The sequence below is a fragment of the Aethalodelphis obliquidens genome, unplaced genomic scaffold (genome assembly GCF_003676395.1).
Source record: "Aethalodelphis obliquidens isolate GAN/ISIS:26980383/991018 unplaced genomic scaffold, ASM367639v1 scaffold4, whole genome shotgun sequence".
Taxonomy (NCBI): domain Eukaryota; kingdom Metazoa; phylum Chordata; class Mammalia; order Artiodactyla; family Delphinidae; genus Aethalodelphis; species Aethalodelphis obliquidens.
The window spans coordinates 19,664,914-19,688,576 of NW_020837948.1; the positions used below are offsets into that span (position 1 = coordinate 19,664,914).

The following is a 23,663-nucleotide window of genomic DNA, read 5'->3' on the forward strand; positions in this document are numbered from 1 at the left end:
GGCCTGAGTGCGCCAGAGCCCCCGAATCAGCGGCTCTTTTAACCCCATCCTGTCTGAGCAAAAAACAGACGCCCTCCAGCGACCTACACGCAGTGGCAGGGCCAAATCCAAAGCTGAGCCCCTGTGAGCTGTGAGAACAAAGAAGAGAAAGGGAAATCTCTCCCAGCAGCCTCAGAAGCAGCGGATTAAAGCTCCACAATCAACTTGATATACCCTGCATCTGTGGAATACCTGAATAGACAACCAATCATCCCAAATTAAGGAAGTGGACTTTAGGAGCAAGATCTATGATTTTTTCCCTTTTCCTCTTTTTGTGACTGTGTATGTGTATGCTTCTGTGTGAGATCTTGTCTGTATAGTCTTGCTTCCACCATTTGTCCTAGGGTTCTATCCGTCCATGGTTTTTTCTTAAAATTTTTTTCTTAATAATCAATTTTAATAACGTTATTATACTTTACCTTCGTCCTTTCTTTCTTCCTTTCTTTCTTTCTTTCCTTCCTTCCCTCCTTTATACAACGAATCATCCCAAATTGAGGAGGTGGTCTCTGACAGCAAGATTTATGATTTTTCCCCCTTTACCTCTTTTAGTGAGGGTGTATATGTATGCTTCTCTGTAAGATTTTGTCAGTATAGCTTTGCTTCCAACATTTGTCCTAAGGTTCTATCCGTCCCTTTTTTTTTCTAAATAAGAATTTTTTAATTCAATAACTTTATTATACTTTATTTTATTTTTACTGTATCTTCTTTCTTTCTGTCTTTTTTCCTTCTTTCCCTCCTTCCTTCCTTCCTCCCTCCCTCCTTTCTTTCCTTCTTGCCTTCTTTCCTTCTTTGCTTCTTTCTTCCTTCCTTCCTACCCTCCTTTCCTTCTTTCTTTCCTCATACTTCTATTAATTCCCTCTACTTTTTCTCCCTTTTATCCTGAGCCGTGTGGATGAAAAGCTCTTGGTGCTCCAGCCAGGAGGCAGGGCTCTGCCTCTGAGGTAGGAGAGCCAACTTCAGGACACTGGTCAACAAGAGACCTCCCAGCTCCACATAATATCAAACGGCGAAAATCTCCCAGAGACCTCCATCTTAACACCAGCACCCAGCTTCACTCAACAACCAGCAAGCCACAAGGCTGGAAAACCTATGCCAAACAACTAGCAAAACAGGAACACAACCCCACCCATTAGCAGAGAGGCTGCCTAAAATCATAATAAGGCCACAGACACCCCAAAACACACCACCAGACGTGAACCTGCCCACTAGAGAGACAAGATCCAGCCTCATCCACCACAACACAGGCACTAGTCCCCTCCACCAGGAAGCCTACACAACCCACTGAACCAACCTTAGCCACTGGAGACAGACATCAAAAACAGGAGGAACTAGGAACCTGCAGCCTGCAAAATGGAGACCCCAAACACAGTAAGATAAGCAAAATGAGAAGACAGAAAAACACACAGCAGATAAAGGAGCAAGATAAAAATGCACCAGACCTAACAAATGAAGAGGAAATAGGCAGTCTACCTGAAAAAGAATTCAGAATGATAGTAAGGTTGATCCGAAATCTTGGAGATAGAATGGACAATAGAATGGACAAAATGCAAGAATCAGTTAACAAGGACCTAGGAGAACTAAAGATGAAACAAGCAACGATGAACAACACAATAAATGAAATTAAAAGTACTCTAGATGGGATCAATAGCAGAATAACTGAGGCAGAAGAACGGATAAGTGACCTGGAAGATAAAATAGTGGAAATAACTACTGCAGAGCAGAATAAAGAAAAAAGAATGAAGAGAACTGAGGACAGTCTCAGAGACCTCTGGGACAACATTAAACACACCAACATTCGAATTATAGGGGTTCCAGAAGAAGAAGAGAAAAAGAAAGGGACTGAGAAAATATTTGAAGAGATTATAGTTGAAAACTTCCCTAATATGGGAAAGGAAATAGTTCATCAAGTCCAGGAAGCACAGAGAGTCCCATACAGGATAAATCCAAGGAGAAACATGCCAAGACACATATTAATCAAACTGTCAAAAATTAAATACAAAGAAAGCATATTAAAAGCAGCAAGGGAAAAACAACAAATAACACATAAGGTAATTCCCATAAGGTTAACAGCTGATCTCTCAGCAGAAACCCTACAAGCCAGAAGGGAGTGGCAGGACATACTGAAAGTGATGAAGGAGAAAAACATGCAGCCAAGACTACTCTACCCAGCAAGGATCTCATTCAGATTTGATGGAGAAATTAAAACCTTTACAGACAAGCAAAAGCTGAGAGAGTTCAGCACCACCAAACCAGCTTTACAACAAATGCTAAAGGATCTTCTCTAGACAAGAAACACAAGAGAAGGAAAAGACCTATAATAACGAACCCAAAACAATTTAGAAATGGGAATAGGAACATACATATCGATAATTACCTTAAATGTAAATGGACTAAATGCTCCCACCAAAAGACACAGATTAGCTGAATGGATACAAAAACAAGACCCTTATATATGCTGTCTACAAGAGGCCCACTTCAGACCTAGAGACACATACAGACTGAAAGTAAGGGGATGGAAAAAGATATTCCATGCAAATGGAAACCAAAAGAAAGCTGGAGTAGCAATTCTCATATCAGACAAAATAGACTTTAAAATAAGGACTATTAAAAGAGACAAAGAAGGACACTACATAATGATCAAGGATCGATCCAAGAAGAAGATATAACAATTGTAAATATTTATGCACCCAACATAGGAGCACCTCAATACATAAGGCAAATACTAACAGCCATAAAAGGGGATATCGACAGTAACACATTCATAATACGGGACTTTACCACCCCACTTTCACCCATGGACAGATCATCCAAAATGAAAATAAATAAGGAAACACAAGCTTTAAATGATACATTAAACAAGATGGACTTAATTGATATTTATAGGACACTCCATCCAAAACAACACAATACACATTTTTCTCAAGTGCTCATGGAACATTCTCCAGGATAGATCATATCTTGGGTCACAAATCAAGCCTTGGTAAATTTAAGAAAATTGAAATTGTATCAAGTATCTTTTCTGACCACAACGCCATGAGACTAGATATCAATTAAAGGAAAAGATCTGTAAAAAATACAAACACATGGAGGCTAAACAATACACTACTTAATAATGAAGTGATCACTGAAGAAATCAAAGAGAAAATCAAAAAATACCTAGAAACAAATGACAATGGAGACACAACGACCCAAAACCTGTGGGATGCAGCAAAAGCAGTTCTAAGAGGGAAGTTTATAGCAATACAATCCTACCTTAAGAAACAGTAAACATCTCGAATAAACAACCTAACCTTGCACCTCAAGCAATTAGAGAAAGAAGAACAAAAAAACCCCAAAGCTAGCAGAAGGAAGGAAATCATAAAAATCAGATCAGAAATAAATGAAAAAGAAATGAAGGAAACAATAGCAAAGATCAATAAAACTAAAAGCTGGTTCTTTGAGAAGATAAACAAAATAGATAAACCACTAGCCAGACTCATCAAGAAAAAAAGGGAGAAGACTCAAATCAATAGAATTAGAAATGAAAAAGGAGAGGTAACAACTGACACTGCAGAAATAAAAGAGATCATGAGAGATTACTACAAGCAACTCTATGCCAATAAAATGGACAATCTGGAAGAAATGGACAAATTCTTAGAAAGGCACAACCTGCCAAGACTGAATCAGGAAGAAATAGAAAATATGAACAGACCAATCACAAGCACTGAAATTGAAACTGTGATTAAAAATCTTCCAACAAACAAAAGCCCAGGACCAGATGGCTTCACAGGCGAATTCTATCAAACATTTAGAGAAGAGCTAACACCTATCCTTCTCAAACTCTTCCAAAATATAGCAGAGGGAGGACCACTCCCTAACTCCTTCTACGAGGCCACCATCACCTTGATACCAAAACCAGACAAGGATGTCACAAAGAAAGAAAACTACAGGCCAATATCACTGATGAACATAGATGCAAAAATCCTCAACAAAATACTAGCAAACAGAACCCAACAGCACATTAAAAGGATCATACACCATGATCAAGTGGGGTTTATTCCAGGAATGCAAGGATTCTTCAATATACGAAAATCTATCAATGTGATAAACCATATTAACAAACTGAAGGAGAAAAACCATATGATCATCTCAATAGATGCAGAGAAAGCTTTTGACAAAATTAAACACCCATTTATGATAAAAACCCTGCAGAAAGTAGGCATAGAGGGAACTTTCCTCAACATAATAAAGGCCATATATGACAAGCCCACAGCAAACATCATCCTCAATGGTGAAAAACTGAAAGCATTTCCACTAAGATCAGGAACAAGACAAGGTTGCCCACTCTCACCACTATTATTCAACATAGTTTTGCAAGTTTTAGCCACAGCAATCAGAGAAGAAAAGGAAATAAAAGGAATCCAAATCGGAAAAGAAGAAGTAAAGCTGTCACTGTTTGCAGATGACATGATCCTATACATAGAGAACCCCAAAGATGCTACCAGAAAACTACTAGAGCTAATCAATGAATTTGGTAAAGTGGCAGGATACAAAATTAATGCACAGAAATCTCTGGCATTCCTATACACTAATGATGAAAAATCTGAAAGTGAAATCAAGAAAACACTCCCATTTACCATTGCAACAAAAAGAATAAAATATCTAGGAATAAACCTACCTAAGGAAACAAAAGACCTGTATGCAGAAAATTATAAGACACTGATGAAAGAAATTAAAGATGATACAAATAGATGGAGAGATATACCATGTTCTTGGATTGGAAGAATCAACATTGTGAAAATGACTCTACTACCCAAAGCAATCTATAGATTCAATGCAATCCCTATCAAACTACCACTGGTATTTTTCACAGAACTAGAACAAAAAATTTTGCAATTTGTATGGAAACACAAAAGACCCCACTTAGCCAAAGCAATCTTGAGAACGAAAGAAGGAACTGGAGGAATCAGGCTCCCTGACTTCAGACTATACTACAAAGCTACAGTTATCAAGACGGTATGGTACTGGCACAAAAACAGAAAGATAGATCAATGGAACAGGATAGAAAGCCCAGAGATAAACCCATGCACATATGGACACCTTATCTTTGATAAAGGTGGCAGTAATGTACAGTGGAGAAAGGACAGCCTCTTCAATAAGTGGTGCTGGGAAAACTGGACAGGTACATGTAAAAGTATGAGATTAGATCACTCCCTAACACCATACACAAAAATAAGCTCAAAATGGATTAAAGACCTAAATGTAAGGCCAGAAACTATCAAACTCTTAGAGGAAAACACAGGCAGAACACTCTATGACATAAATCACAGCAAGATCCTTTCTGACCCACCTCCTAGAGTAATGGAAATAAAAACAAAAATAAACAAATGGGACCTAATGAAACTTCAAAGCTTTTGCACAGCAAAGGAAACCATAAACAAGACCAAAAGACAACCCTCAGAATGGGAGAAAATATTTGCAAATGAAGCAACCGACAAAGATTAATCTCCAAAATTTACAAGCAGCTCATGCAGCTCAATAACAAGAAAACAAACAACCCAATCCAAAAATGGGCAGAAGACCTAAATAGACATTTCTCCAAAGAAGATATACAGACTGCCAACAAACACATGGAAGAATGCTCAACATCATTAATCATCAGAGAAATGCAAATCAAAACTACAATGAGATATCATCTCACACCAGTCAGAATGGCCATCATCAAAAAATCTAGAAACAATAAATGCTGGAGAGGGTGTGGAGAAAAGGGAACACTCTTGCACTGCTGGTGGGAATGTGAATTGGTTCAGCCACTATGGAGAACAGTATGGAGGTTCCTTAAAAAACTACAAATAGAACTACCATATGACCCAGCAATCCCACTACTGGGCATATACCCTGAGAAAACCAAAATTCAAAAAGAGTCATGTACCAAAATGTTCATTGCAGCTCTATTTACAATAGCCCGGAGATGGAAACAACCTAAGTGCCCATCATCGGATGAATGGATAAAGAAGATGTGGCACATATATACAATGGAATATTACTCAGCCATAAAAAGAAACGAAATTGAGCTATTTGTAATGAGGTGGATAGACCTAGAGTCTGTCATACAGAGTGAAGTAAGTCAGAAAGAAAAAGACAAATACCGTATGCTAACACATATATATGGCATTTAAGAAAAAGAAATGTCATGAAGAACCTAGGGGTAAGGCAGGAATAAAGACGCAGACCTCCTAGAGAACGGACTTGAGGTTATGGGGAGGGGAAAGGGTGAGCTGTGACGGGGCGAGAGAGAGTCATGGACATATACACACTAACAAACGTAGTAAGGTAGATAGCTAGTGGGAAGCAGCCGCATGGCACAGGGATATTGGCTCGGTGCTTTGTGACAGCCTGGAGGGGTGGGATAGGGAGGGTGGGAGGGAGGGAGACGCAAGAGGGAAGAGATATGGGAACATATGTATATGTATAACTGATTCACTTTGTTATAAAGCAGAAACTAACACACCATTGTAAAGCAATTGTACCCCAATAAAGATGTTAAAAAAAAAAACCAAAAAAACAGTATGGTATTGGCATAAAAACAGACACACGGCCAAAGGAACAGAATCATGAGCCCAGACATAACCCACACATATATGGTCAACTAATCTTTGACAAAGGTGCCAAGAATATACAACAGAGAAAAGACAGTTTCTTCCATAAATTGATGCTGGGAAAACTGTACATCCACATACAAAAGAATAAAATCGGACCCTTGTCTTACATCACATGCAGAAATCAACTCAAAAATGGATTAAAAACTTAAACCTAAAACCACAAAACTCCTAGAAGAAAACATAGGGGAAAAGGCCCTTGACAATTAGTGATGATTTTTTGGACACCAAAAGCACAAGCAACAAAAGCAGTAATAAATAAGTAAGACTACATTAAACTGAAAAGCTTCTGCACAGCAAAAGAAACCACCAACAAAATGAAAAGGCCACCTAAAAATGGGAGAAAATATTTGCAAACCTTATCTGATAAAAAGTTAATATCTAGGGCTTCCCTGGTGGTGCAGTGGTTGAGAGTCTGCCTGCCGATGCAGGGGACATGGGTTCGTGCCCAGGTCCGGGAAGATCCCACATGCCGTGGAGCGGCTAGGCCCGTGAGCCATGGCTACTGAGCCTGCGCATTCAGAGCCTGTGCTCCGCAACGGGAGAGGCCACAACAGTGAGAGGCCTGCGTACCGCAAAAAAAAAAAAAAGTTAATACCTAAAATACATAAGGAACTCATATAACTCATTACCAGAAATGAACAATCCAATTAAAAATGGGCAGAAGACTTAGACATTTTTCCAAAGAAGATGTACAAATGGCCAACAGGTACATGAAGAGATGTTCAACATCACTACTCATCAGGGAAATGCCAATCAAAACTGGATGAGATATCACTTCATATCCATTAGGATGCTATCAACAAAAAGATAAAAGTGTTGGTGAAGATGTGAAGAAAGGGAATCTTTGTGCACTCTTGGTGTGAATGTAGATTGGCACAGTCACTGTAAAAAACAGTATGGAAGAGTCCTGAAAAAATTAAAAGCAGAACTACCATATATTCCACCAATCCAACTTCTAGGATTATATCCAAAGATGATGAAATCTCTGTAAGAGATATCTGCACTCCCATATTCATTTCAGCATTGTTCACAATAGCCAAGATATGGAAACAACCTAAGTGTCCATCAGTGAATGAATGGATAAAGAAAATATGTTTTATACACACACACACACACAAACACAAAAGAATATTATTCACTCATAAAAAAGAAGAAAATTCTGCCACTTGTGACAACCTTGCGGGCATTATGCTAAGTCAGACAGAGAAAGACAAATAATGTATTCCACTTATATGTGGAATCTAAAAACATCGTACTAATAGAAACATTGTACTAACAGAATAGAATGGTGGTTGCCAGGGGCTATGGATGGGGGAAATGGGAGATGTTGGTCAAAGGATACAAACTTTCAGTTATAAGATGAATAAGTTCTAGGGATCTAATGCACGGCATGGTGACTATAGTTAACAATATTGTATTGTACAGTTGCAAGTTGCTATTAGAATAAAGCTTTAATGTTCTCATCATAACAACAACAAAATGGTAATTATGTGAGTTAAAGGATATGTTAACTAACCTTATTGTGGTAAAGATTTCACACTATATATGTGTATCAAATCATCACACTGCATACCTTAAACTTACACAATTTTCATGTAAACTGTATGTCAATAAAGCTTGGGGGGAAAAAATAGAGAGATGAATCTGTACAGAAAATCCAAACTGGATATCATGCAAAAATCACTTGAAATAAACATATCTTCTTATGGATATTTTTAATATATTATTAAAATTAATTCAATCTCTAGAGTTTATACAACATGATGAGTTAATAAGCATGGAAATACACGAAAACAAACTTTAATTCAAAATGGGCTCTGCATCCAAAGTTCATAGCAGCACTATTTACAACAGCCAAGACATGGAAGCAACCTAAGTGGCCATCAACAGATGAATGGATAATGATGTGGTACATATATACAAAGGACTATTACTCAGACATGAAAAAGATTGAAATATTGCCATTTGCAGTGACATGAATGGACCTAGAGAATATCATACTAAGTGAAGTCATAGAGAGAAAGACAAATATTGTATGATATTACTTATATGTGTAATCTAAAAAATAATACAAATGAATCCATATATAAAACAGAAACAGACTCACAGACATAGAAAACAAGCTTATGGTTACCAAAGGGAAAAGGGAGTGGGGCAAGTGATAAATTAGGAGTATGGAATTAACAAATACAAACTACTATACATAAAACAGATAAGCAACAGGATTTACTGTATAATACAGGGGACACTATTCTTGTAATAACCTATAATAGAACATAATCATATATATGTGTGTGTGTATACACACACACACACACACACACACACAATCTCCAAATCACTTTTCTGGACACCTGAAACCAACACAGTATTATGAATCAACTGTCCTTCAATTTTAAAAGTCAATCAATGTAATTCACACATAAACAAAATAAAGAAGAAAAAATAAATAAAATGTGCTGTGTGTGATTTTAAAATAATCCATTTTTACTAAATTCTTAAATAAAAATAACCCATCTCCCTGGTTTTAAATAAAAACCTAAGATGTAATACTATACATAACATTCTAAACCAAAATCTAAAACTAGTTTTATAGATTTTTTCCAAAATAAATTGTTCTGAAAAATTCATTTCAAGGTGCCCTATTACTATCAAAACAAAAAGAACAGCACTGGTTCATCAAATAAATTGCCACACTACCTAAGCTTCAAAATTAATATGTATATATTGTAATTGGTACACTAGCTGCTTCTGTCAAAAGATCTGTAATCAGAATAACCTATTACTAAGCAATGAAAATTAAAGTGAGAAATGAAAATCCTTTTATTAGGCATACATAATATTGGGTTTACTAACTTTGAGACTAAACAAGGTGCAAAGAAAGAACTGAGTTCATATGTGTGCTTTCAAGCATACAACTGAAACATGATTTTTAACTTTAAATTTGGCAGACAACCTTCTCCAATATTCAAAAATTACCCAAGGCTGCCACAGTCAGCATTCTAATTTGGAAATCCTGTGATTTCTGTACTTAGATTTCCTGTTTTCACTGTTTTGTTTTAACCAACCACACCAGGTAAATATCCCAAAGAATTTCTTCCTGGTATACTTCCTGGTTAAATGAGTTATGTTTGGCATGTTGTAATTAACATTATTCTCATTTTTTTAAACACAACATTAAGAATTCATATTACTTCAATAATTTTAAAGGAACCTTAATACTATTTAAAACATAAAATTTTTAAATAGGCTAAATATGTAAAAAGAAGTCCAATTTGTACTCGTAATAGCATATGAGTACCACAAAAATCATTCTCTTTCTCCAGATACAAACAGTATCAAACTTTCCCCTCCTGTATCTCTCCATCCACAAACATTAACGTGCTTCTCCAAAATAAGAACCTCCTATAAAGGTTTCCCTACAGTGAACAAAACAAAAAGTTAAACTACTATTACAGAAAGAAGGAGAATGCTAATTCAGCCTCCATTTCTCTACCAACACCCGGATAGCTGCAGTCAGTCTTTTGACTTCTAATCTGGGTCCCCTTGGCTGGGAACACAGAGTTGTCTAATACAAAAGGGAGTCTGGAGTTATTACATGTTTGTTATCCCTCGTATAACAAAGGCATTTAAATTCCAAACTAGAGACAGCAAGTCCTAAATATTAACACAACCTGTCTCTTGGAAATTATCTCCCTTTCCATTTCAGTAAAAACACAATTTCAACACGAAGTATGGATAATCTATTGCATGCACAGAAACATTAGAAAATCCAGATTCTAACTAACTATGCCTGTTTTTAACTTATTATATGTCTTTTACAAATAAAATTTTTATTCTAAAAACAAAAGTTGTCAACAGATTAGGTCCAGGTTGCTCATATACTTTCACTCTAAAGACAGTATGAAATTAACAAGGGAAAAGGAGTGAGAGAAAAATTCATGTAAATAAAGAAAAATTAAAGAATTTTTGCTTCGGATATCTGAAATCTCTCCTGGTTACTCACCTGATATTTATGGCAAAATGCGTAATAAATGACTTTGGAAAAAAATTTTAAACTTTAATTGAAGTATTTTATTTGGACTCAAATCTAAATTATTAAAAATATTTTTTTAAAAACACAATTTTTAATTACATAGATAAGGCTTCTTTATCTATTAGTCATCAATTCAACCAGTATTTATTAAGCACTTTTTATGTGCTATGCATTATAATGAGTTTAGCCTTTATAATAACTGACATTTTTAAGGGTTTTACAGGTACTAAGCAATGAACTTAGCACTTTTTCATGTAACAACCCTATGAATAAGTTCTTCTTTAGCCCCACTTTACAGATAAGAAAAAAAAGAAATTCAAAGAATGTAAAAGAACTTGCCCAGGGATACATAACTAACTATAAGGACTAGGTTGGAAATCAAATTCAGGTAATGACTCTACTATTAGGTGACATCAGTACTTCAATCACTGTTCCAGGCACTCACAATGAAACTGTGGAAGACATACACAAGGCAAGACAGGTCATTAATATAACGAAAGCACAAATAAAGTGCTTTGAAAGTATAAGAGAAAAGGTCATTGCCTACTAGAAGCTTTCTTATTAAGAGAAAAGTCAAAATTGTTTGATGCCAGTTTAAGTAGTAAAAAAGTATCTAATACTTACATATACTAACTATATTAGTAATTTCATATTTTAAAATCAAGAATCCATGAGAAATGGCACTCAATTTCATTTCAATTTAAAACCTGTCAGACTGTATTCAAAAAATGAGATCTCATCTCTTGTAATCTTTCAAAACAAGAACAAATAAGTTATCTGCAAACATGCAAAGAGATGAATTACGAATGTAAAGTCTGTCTTTAGAGAAGGCATAATGTAACAGGACAAACAAAGTAATTCTTCAAGTGGGCCTGCAAGAAGATTTCATGTCCCTAGCTCAAGTAAAACTGGAATTTGGAGAGAGTTTTTTAGTCTGCACATACCATCTACCATTAATGTTTGCTCTCTTTCTATGAAAAGAAAAAGAAGCCAAAATCAAAAGAGGTTAAAAACAAAATTCAAGGAGTAAACAACAGATTCTACATTTTAGCAAAGACAGTAATTTCAAGAGAGATAAATTTAAGATGTATATAGTGTCCAGCAGACTGAGGGCAAGAAACTTGGTTTATAACGGAATATCAATTTAATGTTAGAGAGTCAGGGATGGATTAGCTGCAAAGAAAAAAATATGATTGTTAATAAACTATCACCAAAATTATAGAGACCTGGGATCTCTTTATACTAAATAACAACAAAATGTTTATTTTTACCTTATTTACTGGACTGATTCCTGAGATCTGGAAGAAATCTGCAGTAGGCTTGGTGGGAGATGATTAAAGCCTGGTCTATGGAAACAGACTTTAAAATTCAGTAGAACTGTGCAACAAGCTACATGATGGCGTAGGATAGTCTTATCTTTGGTACATTAACTCATTTCTCCTTTAACATAACAGAAGCATTCACCAAGATTTTATATACACTTATAAGGATCATCTAGGTGTATAAATAGGCCATCATATTGTATATGCTTTGAAGTTCATATCACTGCTTACATAGATTCTGAATGCCTTCTCAGAAAAAGTTGTTAGAATTTACATTGGAGGAAGTACTCATATAATTTTAGGAGATGACAGAGAATGTAATGTTACCATCCTATAATCTACCACTAGCAAAATCGTCTTAGGATGATCTTTATTTTCTAAATAGCAAGAGCAGTGAGCAATGTTCAACTGCAGGGAGACTATGGTTGCCCACTGAGACTCTCAGAGTTCACCCTCCTCTTGAGCACTGAAGCGAGGTCAACATTTAGAATTAGAATCTCTAAAACTGCTAGTGTCAAGTGCAAGTTAAGGTGTGTGTGAGTCACTCTACAGGGGAGGTACAGACTCTATTCAAAAGCAAAGTACTTGGTTGGCACAGATCTAAAAGCACAATTCAGGTATTAAATGCCTACACCATGTTAAATAATGACTACTTTTTTTTCCTATTATTTATTCCGACTGATAAAGATGACCAAAAAAAGTCAAAATCGTTTGAGAAGAAAACCTAGGGCATCTACTAAGATGTTTATTTTGTTTCACTTTTTTATGCAAAATTAAGTTTTAATCACAAGTAAGAGATAGCTATTCAAGTTGTAGCAAAAATCATGAGCACTATACATATATTCAGATATAGGCTATCATGTGCAATACTGACTTATGGCTTGAAATCATTATAAAAACTATACTTAATTCTTTAAAAAAAACCGCTATAGTTAAGGCAGAAAATGTCAATATACTGATAAACAGCAAAAGTTTGGGGCCCTCTTCCTTTCACTATCTGGGGAAAACAAATGAAAAACAAGACACTTTCATTTAAACTTTAACCTGGAATTACCACTACACATCAAAGAGGAATTTTACTGAGAAACAGTAATGCAACTTTTAGTAATTAATGTGAACAATCTAAAATAAATATAAGCCTCCCAGGACTACTAAACTGTTACATATGGAATTCAAAGGATGGCAGGAGTGAACCATTTACGAAAAATAGTTTTTTCTTTCCAAAGTTATTCCCAGTGAATTTAAAGAAAAATAAGTGAAAAGCACTGTTTTCACTCAGCGCTAGTTGTTGACAGCTACCTGTTTTTAAGACACCCATTCTTTTCAACTACAAAGACACTTGACCTAAACTTAGAGGAAGAAATGAAACCAATCCCAACTATTCCTCAACTTGACAATTAGAGCCTATGGAGTGGGGCAATAAAAAGCCCACATACACATTACACACCAACGCTTCTCGGACAAACGATTTTAGTAAACCTCCCCAGCCCAAGGACGTCAGATTAAAAACTTTAAAAATCCTACAAAACATTCTAACTTCCGAGTTTAGCCTCTGTACATTAAATAACTCAATGACCGAAGCGTTACTGCCTCCTTCGTTCTCAAAGGCCAGGTACGCCGGCCCTAAGGAGCTGGGACCTCCGTAGGAGACGCCCCGCGAGGGCGACGAGGCTTTCTCGGCCTCTGCCCGTCACTCTGGGCCGAGCCCGGCTGACTCAGGGGCGCGGACTCGCCACAGGCGACGCGGGAGCCTCCCTCACTCACCGTGAAGCGCTGGTCGCCGACGCTGCCCACGGAGAAGCAGTGGTCGCCGGGGTTCACAGCCCCGGTCAGCACCTGGTGCAGGTTCATGTCGGCGCCTTAATCCAGCAACGTAAGTCGCGTCCGGCTCATGCCCGGGGTCAGCGGCCGCTTCCCTCCCTCTTTCCCTCACGGGCGGCGTCTGCTCTTGGGAGGAGACGGCGGCAGCGACAGGCGCCAGGAGCGGGAGCCGCTCAGCTGCGGCCCGCAGCTCATCCCGAGCCCGCGCAGGCGAGGCCCGGAGGGGGCGGACCGGCGAGCGGGCGGAGCGCCGCGCTCTACCGCGCACCTGTCACAACCCGCGCGGGCCCAGGTGAAACTCGGGGTTGACCCAGCGGCTGCGACCCCGGGCCGACCCACCGGCCAGGAGGGACACGCCGTCCACAACACTTCCTCTGTGTTCTGGGTGGCTGGCCCGGACCGAACCCGAATGGCGCAAGTAGCACCCGCTAGTCCTCTGCCCCCTAACCTAGCTTTTCCCTGCTCCGGTGCCGGCCACCCCCACTGGCCTCGGCGGCTCTCTACGCGTCGCTAGGTCCCTTTGGCGGAAATATCGCGAGATTCTCGCGGCGAAAAGGAACACTGCGGTAAACGATTTACTTTTTTACCACAGTGTGCAGAACGGCAAGTGGAAAACGCCTCTTCGAGTGAGATGTTGGCCAATCCAGAGATCCAGTCCACCTAAGGCTCCGCCCACCGCTGAGGACAGACCAATCTCTTTGAGGCTTGTGAGGGACGATGTGCGTTTGAATGTTGAACGTAAGGAACCTAGTAAAAACATAAAGAGCCTTGGAAGAGGTAAGGGTTGTCAAATTATGCTTTAGGTTGGGGCTTAATCTGACTGTTGGGCCAGAAAGCTTAAAAGGGAGAAGTGCATTATAAATGCAGTTGCGGTGTCTTCGGCCCCGGTAGAGACTACAAGTCCCAACAAGCACCGCTCCCCTAGGCGTCCCGCGAATACTCCCAAGTGAATGTGAACCCTGCAGTGTCTCTGTCCCCGCGCAATGGTTACCTCGACAGGACGCGCGTTTCCAGTTCGCTAAAAAGGAAAATTTTGAAAGGTTTAAACATTCGACAAGTACTAAAATGAAGGGTTTTCGCCAATGTTTAACTTAACATTCGTTTTAAAGTAGTGCTGATAACAGTACTGCAACAGCCCTGCGTTAAGCTGTTTTGGAAAAACCTAAGAATTCCAGAATGTTTAGTGTCACAGTCTCAACTGTGAGATTCAACTCTAATTGTATTTTAACACAAGTTTTGTATTATTATTGATAAACATCTCTTTATGTCTCCTCCCAGGTACCCTCTTAGGGACAAACTGTCCTGTATCCCAAGTGTCTAGTGCAGTGCGCTTTCCAACCTAGGTGTTCAGAAAATGTTAAATGAGTGAATGTAAATAGGAACTCCCCACCAAAAAAAAAAAAAAAAGTTTTTTTTTTAAAAATTGGTGAACTGATTTTGATTTTATATCCTTTTCTTGTGGTAAAAAAACAAAAAACAGAAAGCAAAACAAACAACCCCCCAAAAAGTTCACACTATTACTTGGGTAGGAGGAGTACTGGTAATTTTATTTCCTTTTGCTTTCCCTAAGTTTTTTGCAGTATACATGTACTTCGTTTAGCAATAAAAAAAAGTTACTTAAAAAATAAGTTTAAGAAAAGAATCTCAAAATTAGTGGATATATGTATAACAGATATACCTTGCTGTACAGCAGAAACTAATGCAACATTGTAAATCAACTATAATAAAAACTTTAAAAAAAATAAATTTAAGAGCCATCTCCCTTTTCTTAATTTGAAAGATGTAAATGAATTCCATTATTTATCCCAGTCTCCTCATAAAAATAAGGGATTTAAAACATAACTTGTCTTAAAAAAAAAAAACCTATTTTATTGAGGTCTAACATACAGTTTAGTTTGTGTTTTAATTATTCAGATTTTATTTTAAATGACTTTAAGTTAATTTTATATTTTAGATCTTAAATCAAGGTTTTTCTATATTCCACATAAATTCTGTGTATAGCCCAAAGTTTAACTTGTTTACTCATTCTATTCTGCCTATCTTTTGGTTTTGAAGGGCATACTGTTTAGCAGAATAAAAGAAACTAAGGGACCTAGTAGTTAGAAAATCTGAGATCTACTCCTGATCTGTCATTTGCTGTGTGACCATGGAAAATGTCTTGTAAACTTTGTTTTCGTCATCTGTAAAATTAACAAGTTTAACCTGATTATCAACACATTTTACTTGGCATTTTTATTCCTGATAAACATCTGTTAGGTTTTTTTTTAATTATTCAAACAGAAAGTCACAAAACTTATAATCATCCTTATCAGTTCACTCAGTCCCATGTAATTAATTTTTTTTATCTTGATCTTTTGTTAGCACTTTTATGAATTCATCAGTTTTCCATTAGAGTTCTGAAAATGCTTATTCATTCAGTTCAGCAGTATAGTCAATTACCAGAAACCTGTACTTGTCAGAGTCTTTTCCATGAATTCCTTGAAGATGAAACCCTTTTACGGGAATATTTTTGCAAAAGCATCAGAGTACACCCAGAACTGTCTGTAAATGACAAAAGACTTAAAAATGACCACGGTTAAAGATTTGATGAAAGTACATAATAATGCAATTGGCAAGGAAATTTAGTTATTTCTGAGATATATATTTTAAAGTAACAACTAGAATTATGACTTATGCCAGAACATATAAGATTTTTAGAAATTTCATGTAATGTCTGAAACATTTATATTAACATATTTCCATACAAACATCTGTTAGTTTTTATTAAATTCCTTCATCCTTGAAATAAACAAGAGTTTGACTCCTGGCCTAATCAGTCATTTAGACAAGTTGCTTAATCTCTTCGTGCTTTACTTTCCTTATCTGTAAAGTGGGAATAGTAATAGACTTTCTTCATACAATTATCATGAAGATTAAATGAGCACAGTGTTTAGCACATAGTCAGAATTCAATAGATGTTAGCTACTCATTATTATTATTAAATTAAATCTAACCTTTTGACATATTCTTTCTAAAGTTTTCATATAGTGTCAAACCTCAGTCCAAATCAAATTTTCCAGTGATGTTTGAGACACCACAAATGTTCTGAGGCCATCCCAGTCTGTATCCAAAACAATGGGACTACAGTACAACAACTAATGAAAAGTGAGGACATTCCTTTTACTCTTATTCAGAAAAAAATGCCCATTCAACAACCTATCTTTGATGTTTAGCAGATGGACTCTTTCAATGAAACAACTAAATCCTTTTACTATATCTATTTATTCCACTACAACTACGGCCTGCTGTCTGGTTTTATATAGTCCTTGAGCTGAGAATGTTTTTTACATTTTTAAATGGTTGGAAAAAATCAATAGAAGAAAAATATCTCATGATATATGAAAATTATATGAAATTCCCATGTCCATTAGTAAAATTTATTGGAACACAGCAATGCATAGACATTTAGATATTGTCTATGGCTACTTTCACACTACAACTGCAGAGCTGAGTAGTTTCAACAGAGACTGTATATCCTGCAAAGCAAAATATTTACTGTTTGGCCCATTAGAGAAGAAGTTTGCTGACCCCTAATTTATAGGAAGAATCCTCTACTGCTCTATGATCTATGAAATAGCTTTTGCTGTGCAGACTGGTTGTTGTACTGCATGACCACTCAGCTTAATTAGTAAAACATTTCATGTTGATGATTACACAAGCATCTTTAAATACATCTATTGTATCCCTGATTCCCCAATATTTATCATAGCACAGAGTAGATCCTCACTAATAGTTGAACCCTGAATATAGACAGGACCTGATTTACATATATATAAAAAGAGTCCCTGAAGAACCACCTTGGAGAAGTGGCCATAGACAATCCCTTTACTTTCAAACTGCTGCTCTTCATAGATCACCCTGTAATGTCACTCACCTCCCCCTTAACAAGGTTCTATTCAACCCTAAATCCAGTCCTGACTTCTTATGCAACTTGAGCATAACTCTGACCTTGTAGCAAAATTAGTAAGATAAGGAAATGGAAGAGATGGAGGTAAATTATACCTTTCATCCTCCCTTCCCTGTCCCCTCTGCCCAAAGGCCACAAGTCCACCTCCTAACACAGAAAGTCCAGGGGAATTCTTGAATCTAACTATTCCCTGATCTGTAATTGAATTTTGTTATTCTGTCCTTTGAATGCTCAAAGGCTATGTGCCTTTGTGGTTTTTCCCTTTAGTTTCTTTCATTCTTTTTTTCCCTGTAGTTTCTTTAGTTTTATTCTTCAGCTTTATTTCTAAGAAATAAAAGAGGAAGGATGGGTCTGAAAAAGGAAGCCTTTTTTTAAATAATTTTTTTTAAATAAAATTTTGCCTTATTTTGCCTTATTGCTAGCAGCAAAATCTCTTAGAAAACCAAAGTACTGTGGTTTTGGGGACTGGCAGGACAAAGAGATATGCTCTCTTCAGTGCTGGTCTTAAAGGGAAAGGGGACTTTTATCAGACTTGAGGGGTGGTTACAGTGTAAGGAAAAGCAAACAGGCTAAACTCTGAGATTTTTTTTTTGGTGGGGGGAGGAGCATATAGGAATTCAGCTCAGATGGAGAAGTAATCATGCCTCTTTCTCACTAGCTTATTTACTGACATCCCTGTCATTACCCTCCTCCCTGCCATCCTAAACTCATTAATATAAATCCCTTTCCTCCTAGGGCCTGTGCCAAGGGACCCACCAAGAGGGGCTTCCATCCCCACAGCCAACACCCAACAGATGAGGGAGGTCAGAAGAAAAGAGTTCCTAATCCTATAACAAAGACTGAATCAGGACGACTATGTTGCTGGAATTTCATGTAAGCATTCTGAACTCATTATCTCACAAAAGTAATGAGGATCTCTGAGCATCTAAGATATTGACTGCCCCAGAAACCTGCCTGTATTGCCAACAGCAACCTTACTATAGAAAACTCCATCAGCAATATTATAGGTTAAATAGATGTTTGAGCAATGGTATAGGACCCTAGCCATTATTTATAATACTGTTACTATAGAAAAATTAATTCCAATACCTCTAATATTTGAAGATTAAATACTATTGGCCATTAAATACTATTGGCTCACCCTCACTTGCTCAACTGGAGGGTTTTCCACCCATAAACTATTAAAGGGCAATTATTTATAAAAGCTAGTGTTTATTAAACACCCGATCTGTACTGTAATAGGTATTTTATTTATCTCATTTAAATCTCAACAACACTCTAAGGGTAATATCTCTGTTTTACAAATGAAGAAACCTAAACTCAAAGAAATTAAATAACTTGGCCAAGGTCATGTTGCCACCCAAATATTTGAACTCAGATCTCTTGGGCTGCAAAGGCCCTTTAAGTGTTCTCCAAAGCCCCTTAAATCCCAAAGTGGATTCAGTCAGGGCCTACTATTTATTCCCTAGCTGGCAAGATGAGAAGAGACAGGACTTCTTTAAGTTGAGTCTTCAGTGATCAGCTGGTAAAAAGAACCATCTTCCCAAAACAGTTTTCTCCTCCTTCCACGAGATGGAAGGAAAGCTCACCTCCTTACCTTGACCCACGCCCAGACTATAAAGGGCAGCTTTTATTAAATGGTAAAATAAACATCTCCAACCAGAAAACTCCCTGATACACAGTTATAGGTATTCACTTGGTTAAAGGCAAGTACTTCTTGGAATGTTTTGGAACTACCAATAAGTCACATGCATCAGATTGTGGGTCTTCTAACACCTACTGGAGTTTTCATTAAGGGGGAAGCAGAAGTCAAGAGATGTAAGTTTGAAAGGCAAAGGAGAGGCCATGTGGAAGACAGCAGCAGGCAGTTTTGGTTAGCCGGGAGCAACTTGAGAGCATTGGGCTTTGGGACAGTAATGAAGTGGAGGGATTATTCTAATCAAAATCCTGGCAAGTTATTCTGTGGATATTGACAAATTGACTCTAAATTTTTATGGGAGGCAAAATACCCAGAATAGCCAAAACAATATTGAAGGAGAAAAACAAATCTGAAGGACTGATGCTATCTGATTTCAAGACTTACTGTACAGCTACAGTAATCAAGACAGTGTGATTTTGGGGAAAGAACAGACAAATAGATCACTGGAACAGAACAGAGAATGCAGAAATAGACTGTGATCTATAGTCAACTGATCTTTGACAAAGGAGCAAAGGCAATACAATGGAGCAAAGATGGTGCTGGAGGGCTTCCGTGGTGGCGCAGTGGTTGAGAGTCCGCCTGCCGATGGCGGGGTTCGTGCCCCGATCCGGGAAGATCCCACATGCTGCGGAGCGGCTGTGTCCGTGAGCCATGGCCGCTGAGCCTGCGCGTCCAGAGCCTGTGCTCCGCAACGGGAGAGGCCACAACAGTTAGAGGCCCACGTACCGCAAAAAAAAAAAAGATGATTCCGGAAAAACTGGACAACTATGTGCAAAAACATTAGTCTAGACACAGACCTTACACCCTTCACAAAATCTAACTCAAAGTGGATCACAGACACAAAATTGAAACACAAAACTATAAAACTCCTAGCAGATAACATAGGAGAAACCTAGATGACCTTTGGATTGATGACGACTTCTTAGATACAATACCAACGGCATGATCCATGAAAGAAACGATGGATAAGCTGAATTTCAGTAAAATAAAAAAACTTCTGGTCTGTGAAAGACAATGTCAGAAGAATGAGAAGACAAATCACAGACTGGGAAAAAAATATTTGCAAAAGATACTTCTAATAAACGATTGTTATCACAAATACACAAAGAACTCTTAAAATTCAACAATAAGAAAACAAACAGCCTGATTGAAAAATGGGCCAAAGACCTTAAAAGACACCTCACCAAAGAAGATATATAGATGTCAAATAAGCATATGAAAAATGCTCCACATCATATGTCATGAGGGAATGCAGAATAAAACAACAATGAGATACTACTACATATGTATTAGAATGGCCAAAATCTGGAACACTGGCAACACCAAATGCTGTAGAGGATGTGGAGCAACAGGAACTCTCATGCGTTGCTGCTGAGAACACAAAATTGTATGGTCACATTGGAAGATAGTTTGGCAGTTTCTTACAAAACTAAATGTACTCTTACCATACAGTCCAGCAATCATGCCCCTCAGAATTTACCCAAAGTAGGTAAAAACTATTTCCATACAAAAACCTGCACAGTGATGTTTATAACAGCTTTGTTTACACTTGCCAAAACTTAGAAGTAAACACTCTGTCTTTCAGTAGGTTAACAGGTAAATAAACTGTGGTACATCAAGACTATGGAATATCATTCAGTGCTGAAAAGAAATGAGCTGTTAAACCATGATGAGTCATGGAGGAACCTTAAATGCATATTAAGTGAAAGAAGTCAACCTGAAAACACTACGTACTGTATGATTTCCAACTATACGACGTTCTGAAAGAAGCAAAACTACGGAGACAGTAAAGAGATCAGTCATTGCCAGGGGTTGGCGGTAAGGGATGACTAGATAGAACACGGTGTCTTTTTAAGAGCATGTTGAAAATACTCTGTACTGTCAAAATGGGTACATGTCATTCTACATTTGTCCAAACCATGAATTTTGGTGATTATGCTGTGTCAGTGTAGGTTCATCAGTTGTAACAAATGTACCGCTCTGGTTAGGGATGTTGATAATGAGGAGGCTATGCATGTGTGAGGGCAGGGGTATTTGGGAAATCTCTGCTTCTGCCTCTTAATTTTGTTGCGAACCTAAAACTTCTCTAAAAAAATTGTCTTAAAAAAAAAAAAAGAAGGGGGACTATGATTTGGTAAATGATCAGAGCCTTCCACTTCCTCCTAGCTGAAACAGTAAGACAAGATAGGGAGGTAAATGAATGAACAGAAATTTGGGGAATGTTTCTCAAACATGGGAAGGAATAATTACAAAAGACATATATTCTGAAAGCAAAGAAAACAGAAGATGTGTGCACGGGGGGAAAAAGGTTTTTTACCCAATTAGATTATAAAAAAAGCTTATCAGAGCTATGCTTGCACTCACTCATGCATGTATTATAGAATAACTGATGAGGCAGGACACAAAATTTTCCAATAAAAGAAACTGCGAGCCTCTTTTCTGCCTAGGACAACATAGCAAGTACACTTGAAGCAATCTATGTCTAGGTGAGAGTCACTTGAGTGGCTCCTTTAATTGTGCAATACAAGCTGAGGCTAATTCTGCATGAAGATGGGGGAGTGAAGTTGAGTCACACACTGTCCACCAATATCTAATTAAGTAACACTTTCTCTATAAATTATACATATATAACTTATATATATATAAATTATATATAAATAAAAGTATATATATGTATTATTATTAATTTATTTATTTTTGGCTGCGTTGGATCTTCATTGCTGCACATGGGCTTTCTCTAGTTGCGGCGAGCAGGGGCTACTCTTCGTTGCAGAGCATGGGCTTCTCATTGCGGTGGCTTCTCCTGTTGCAGAGCATGGGCTCTAGGAGCATGGGCTTCAGTAGTTGTGGCATGTGGGCTCAGTAGTTGTGGCTCACAGGCTCTAGAGCGCAGGCTCAGCAGTTGTGGCGCATAGTCTTAGTTGCTCCAGGGCATGTGGGATCTTCCTGGATCAGGGCTCGAACCCATGTCCCCTGCATTGGCAAGCAGATTCCTAACCACTGCGCCACCAGGGAAGTCCCAATATAAATTATTACTATTATTTTTTACCAGCAAAATTTTTTTAGTAATAGCTACGTTAGGAAAGGAACAGAGATAAACCAGAAAAAATTACAACCAATGTACAAGTGGAAGATTTTGCTGAAGCTTAGTGTGGCTCTACTTGTATTTACCAGAAGCAATCCTTGAAAGTTACAATCAAATCATTAGAATTCTCACAAATAATCCCAAATTTAGAGAGAAGTGGACTGAGAGTATATCCTTATTTTTTTCCTCTTCTACCTAAGGAAGTGGAAATAGCTGTTATATAGGGATGGATGAAAAGAGCAGTGAACAGCCAGAACCTGGGCTGCCTCTCACTGGTCAACGCTTTGGCTCCAGGGCCCTACACTGAACTGGGGAAATGGCAGTGGGACTTCCCATGAAAATGGGATATGAGCCTGGCAAGTATCAGAGAGTACATTAAAAGGAGATAACATAAATCTACAAAATTCCATCAGAGTACATTCTATTAACCTCTAGGCTATACTGCTCATTTTAGGTTCCCTGGCCACAGTGATTGACTCAGGGATGGACCCCTGGGTCAATCAGAACCCTTCTCTGGGATTTCTCTGCTGTAGCTGGCAGGGAACAGTTACATTTTTGAAAGAAAGCACCACCATCTCTGAACATAGAGTGATGTCTGAGTGTTTTAGGAAAGAACAAAGAGAGAAAAGTAAAGCTCATTTTTGATTGGGAATAAGAAGATGTCATGACAATCTCACTTGAACCCTTGGTCCAGTCCTGTGTAGTGCCCATCTTATCCAATTATGTAAGACCAAAATCTTCCCCACCTGCTTCCCCCACCCCTTAAATTAGTTTGAGTTTTAATTCTGTTTCTGTCACTTTGGATCACAAGGCTAATACATGATAACTTATAGTCCAACCAGCACGAGAGTTCCAATTTTTCTGAATCTGGGAAATATTAGCATGTGAAGTAGCAGAGGGAACAGCATTAGCTATGGGAGAAAGGCAAGAATACCATTCCTGAAAAGTGCTTTTTACATAATTCAACATAACTTGGTTCAATTCCTGCCTGTATGATTTAAAAAAATAAAAGTATAGACACCAGGTAGAAAATTAATTACACAGAAAACGTATAATAGAGCTCTGAGCAAGTAA

The 23,663-nt window shown here is 37.8% G+C and overlaps 1 protein-coding gene and 1 long non-coding RNA gene across 5 annotated transcripts in view; one reads left to right on the forward strand and one right to left on the reverse strand.

Moving 5' to 3' along the window:
- Positions 1-14,554, reverse strand: part of DMXL1 (Dmx like 1) — a 133,353-nt gene extending 118,799 nt beyond the window's left edge. The window contains exon 1 of one of the 4 annotated variants that reach the window (XM_027099571.1): positions 13,803-14,540. In XM_027099571.1, the coding sequence (XP_026955372.1) occupies positions 13,803-13,889 (87 nt within the window). In that variant the 5' untranslated portion in view covers positions 13,890-14,540. Of the gene's footprint in view, positions 1-13,802 lie in introns of all 4 variants that reach the window. The other 3 variants (XM_027099563.1, XM_027099578.1, XM_027099585.1) reach the window with 3 other exon arrangements.
- Positions 13,822-20,082, forward strand: LOC113616304 (uncharacterized). Its single transcript, XR_003431262.1, has 4 exons — positions 13,822-13,911; positions 14,452-14,636; positions 16,876-17,003; positions 18,541-20,082. It is a non-coding gene; the product is annotated as an uncharacterized LOC113616304 (long non-coding RNA).
- The last annotated feature ends 3,581 nt before the right edge of the window (positions 20,083-23,663 follow it).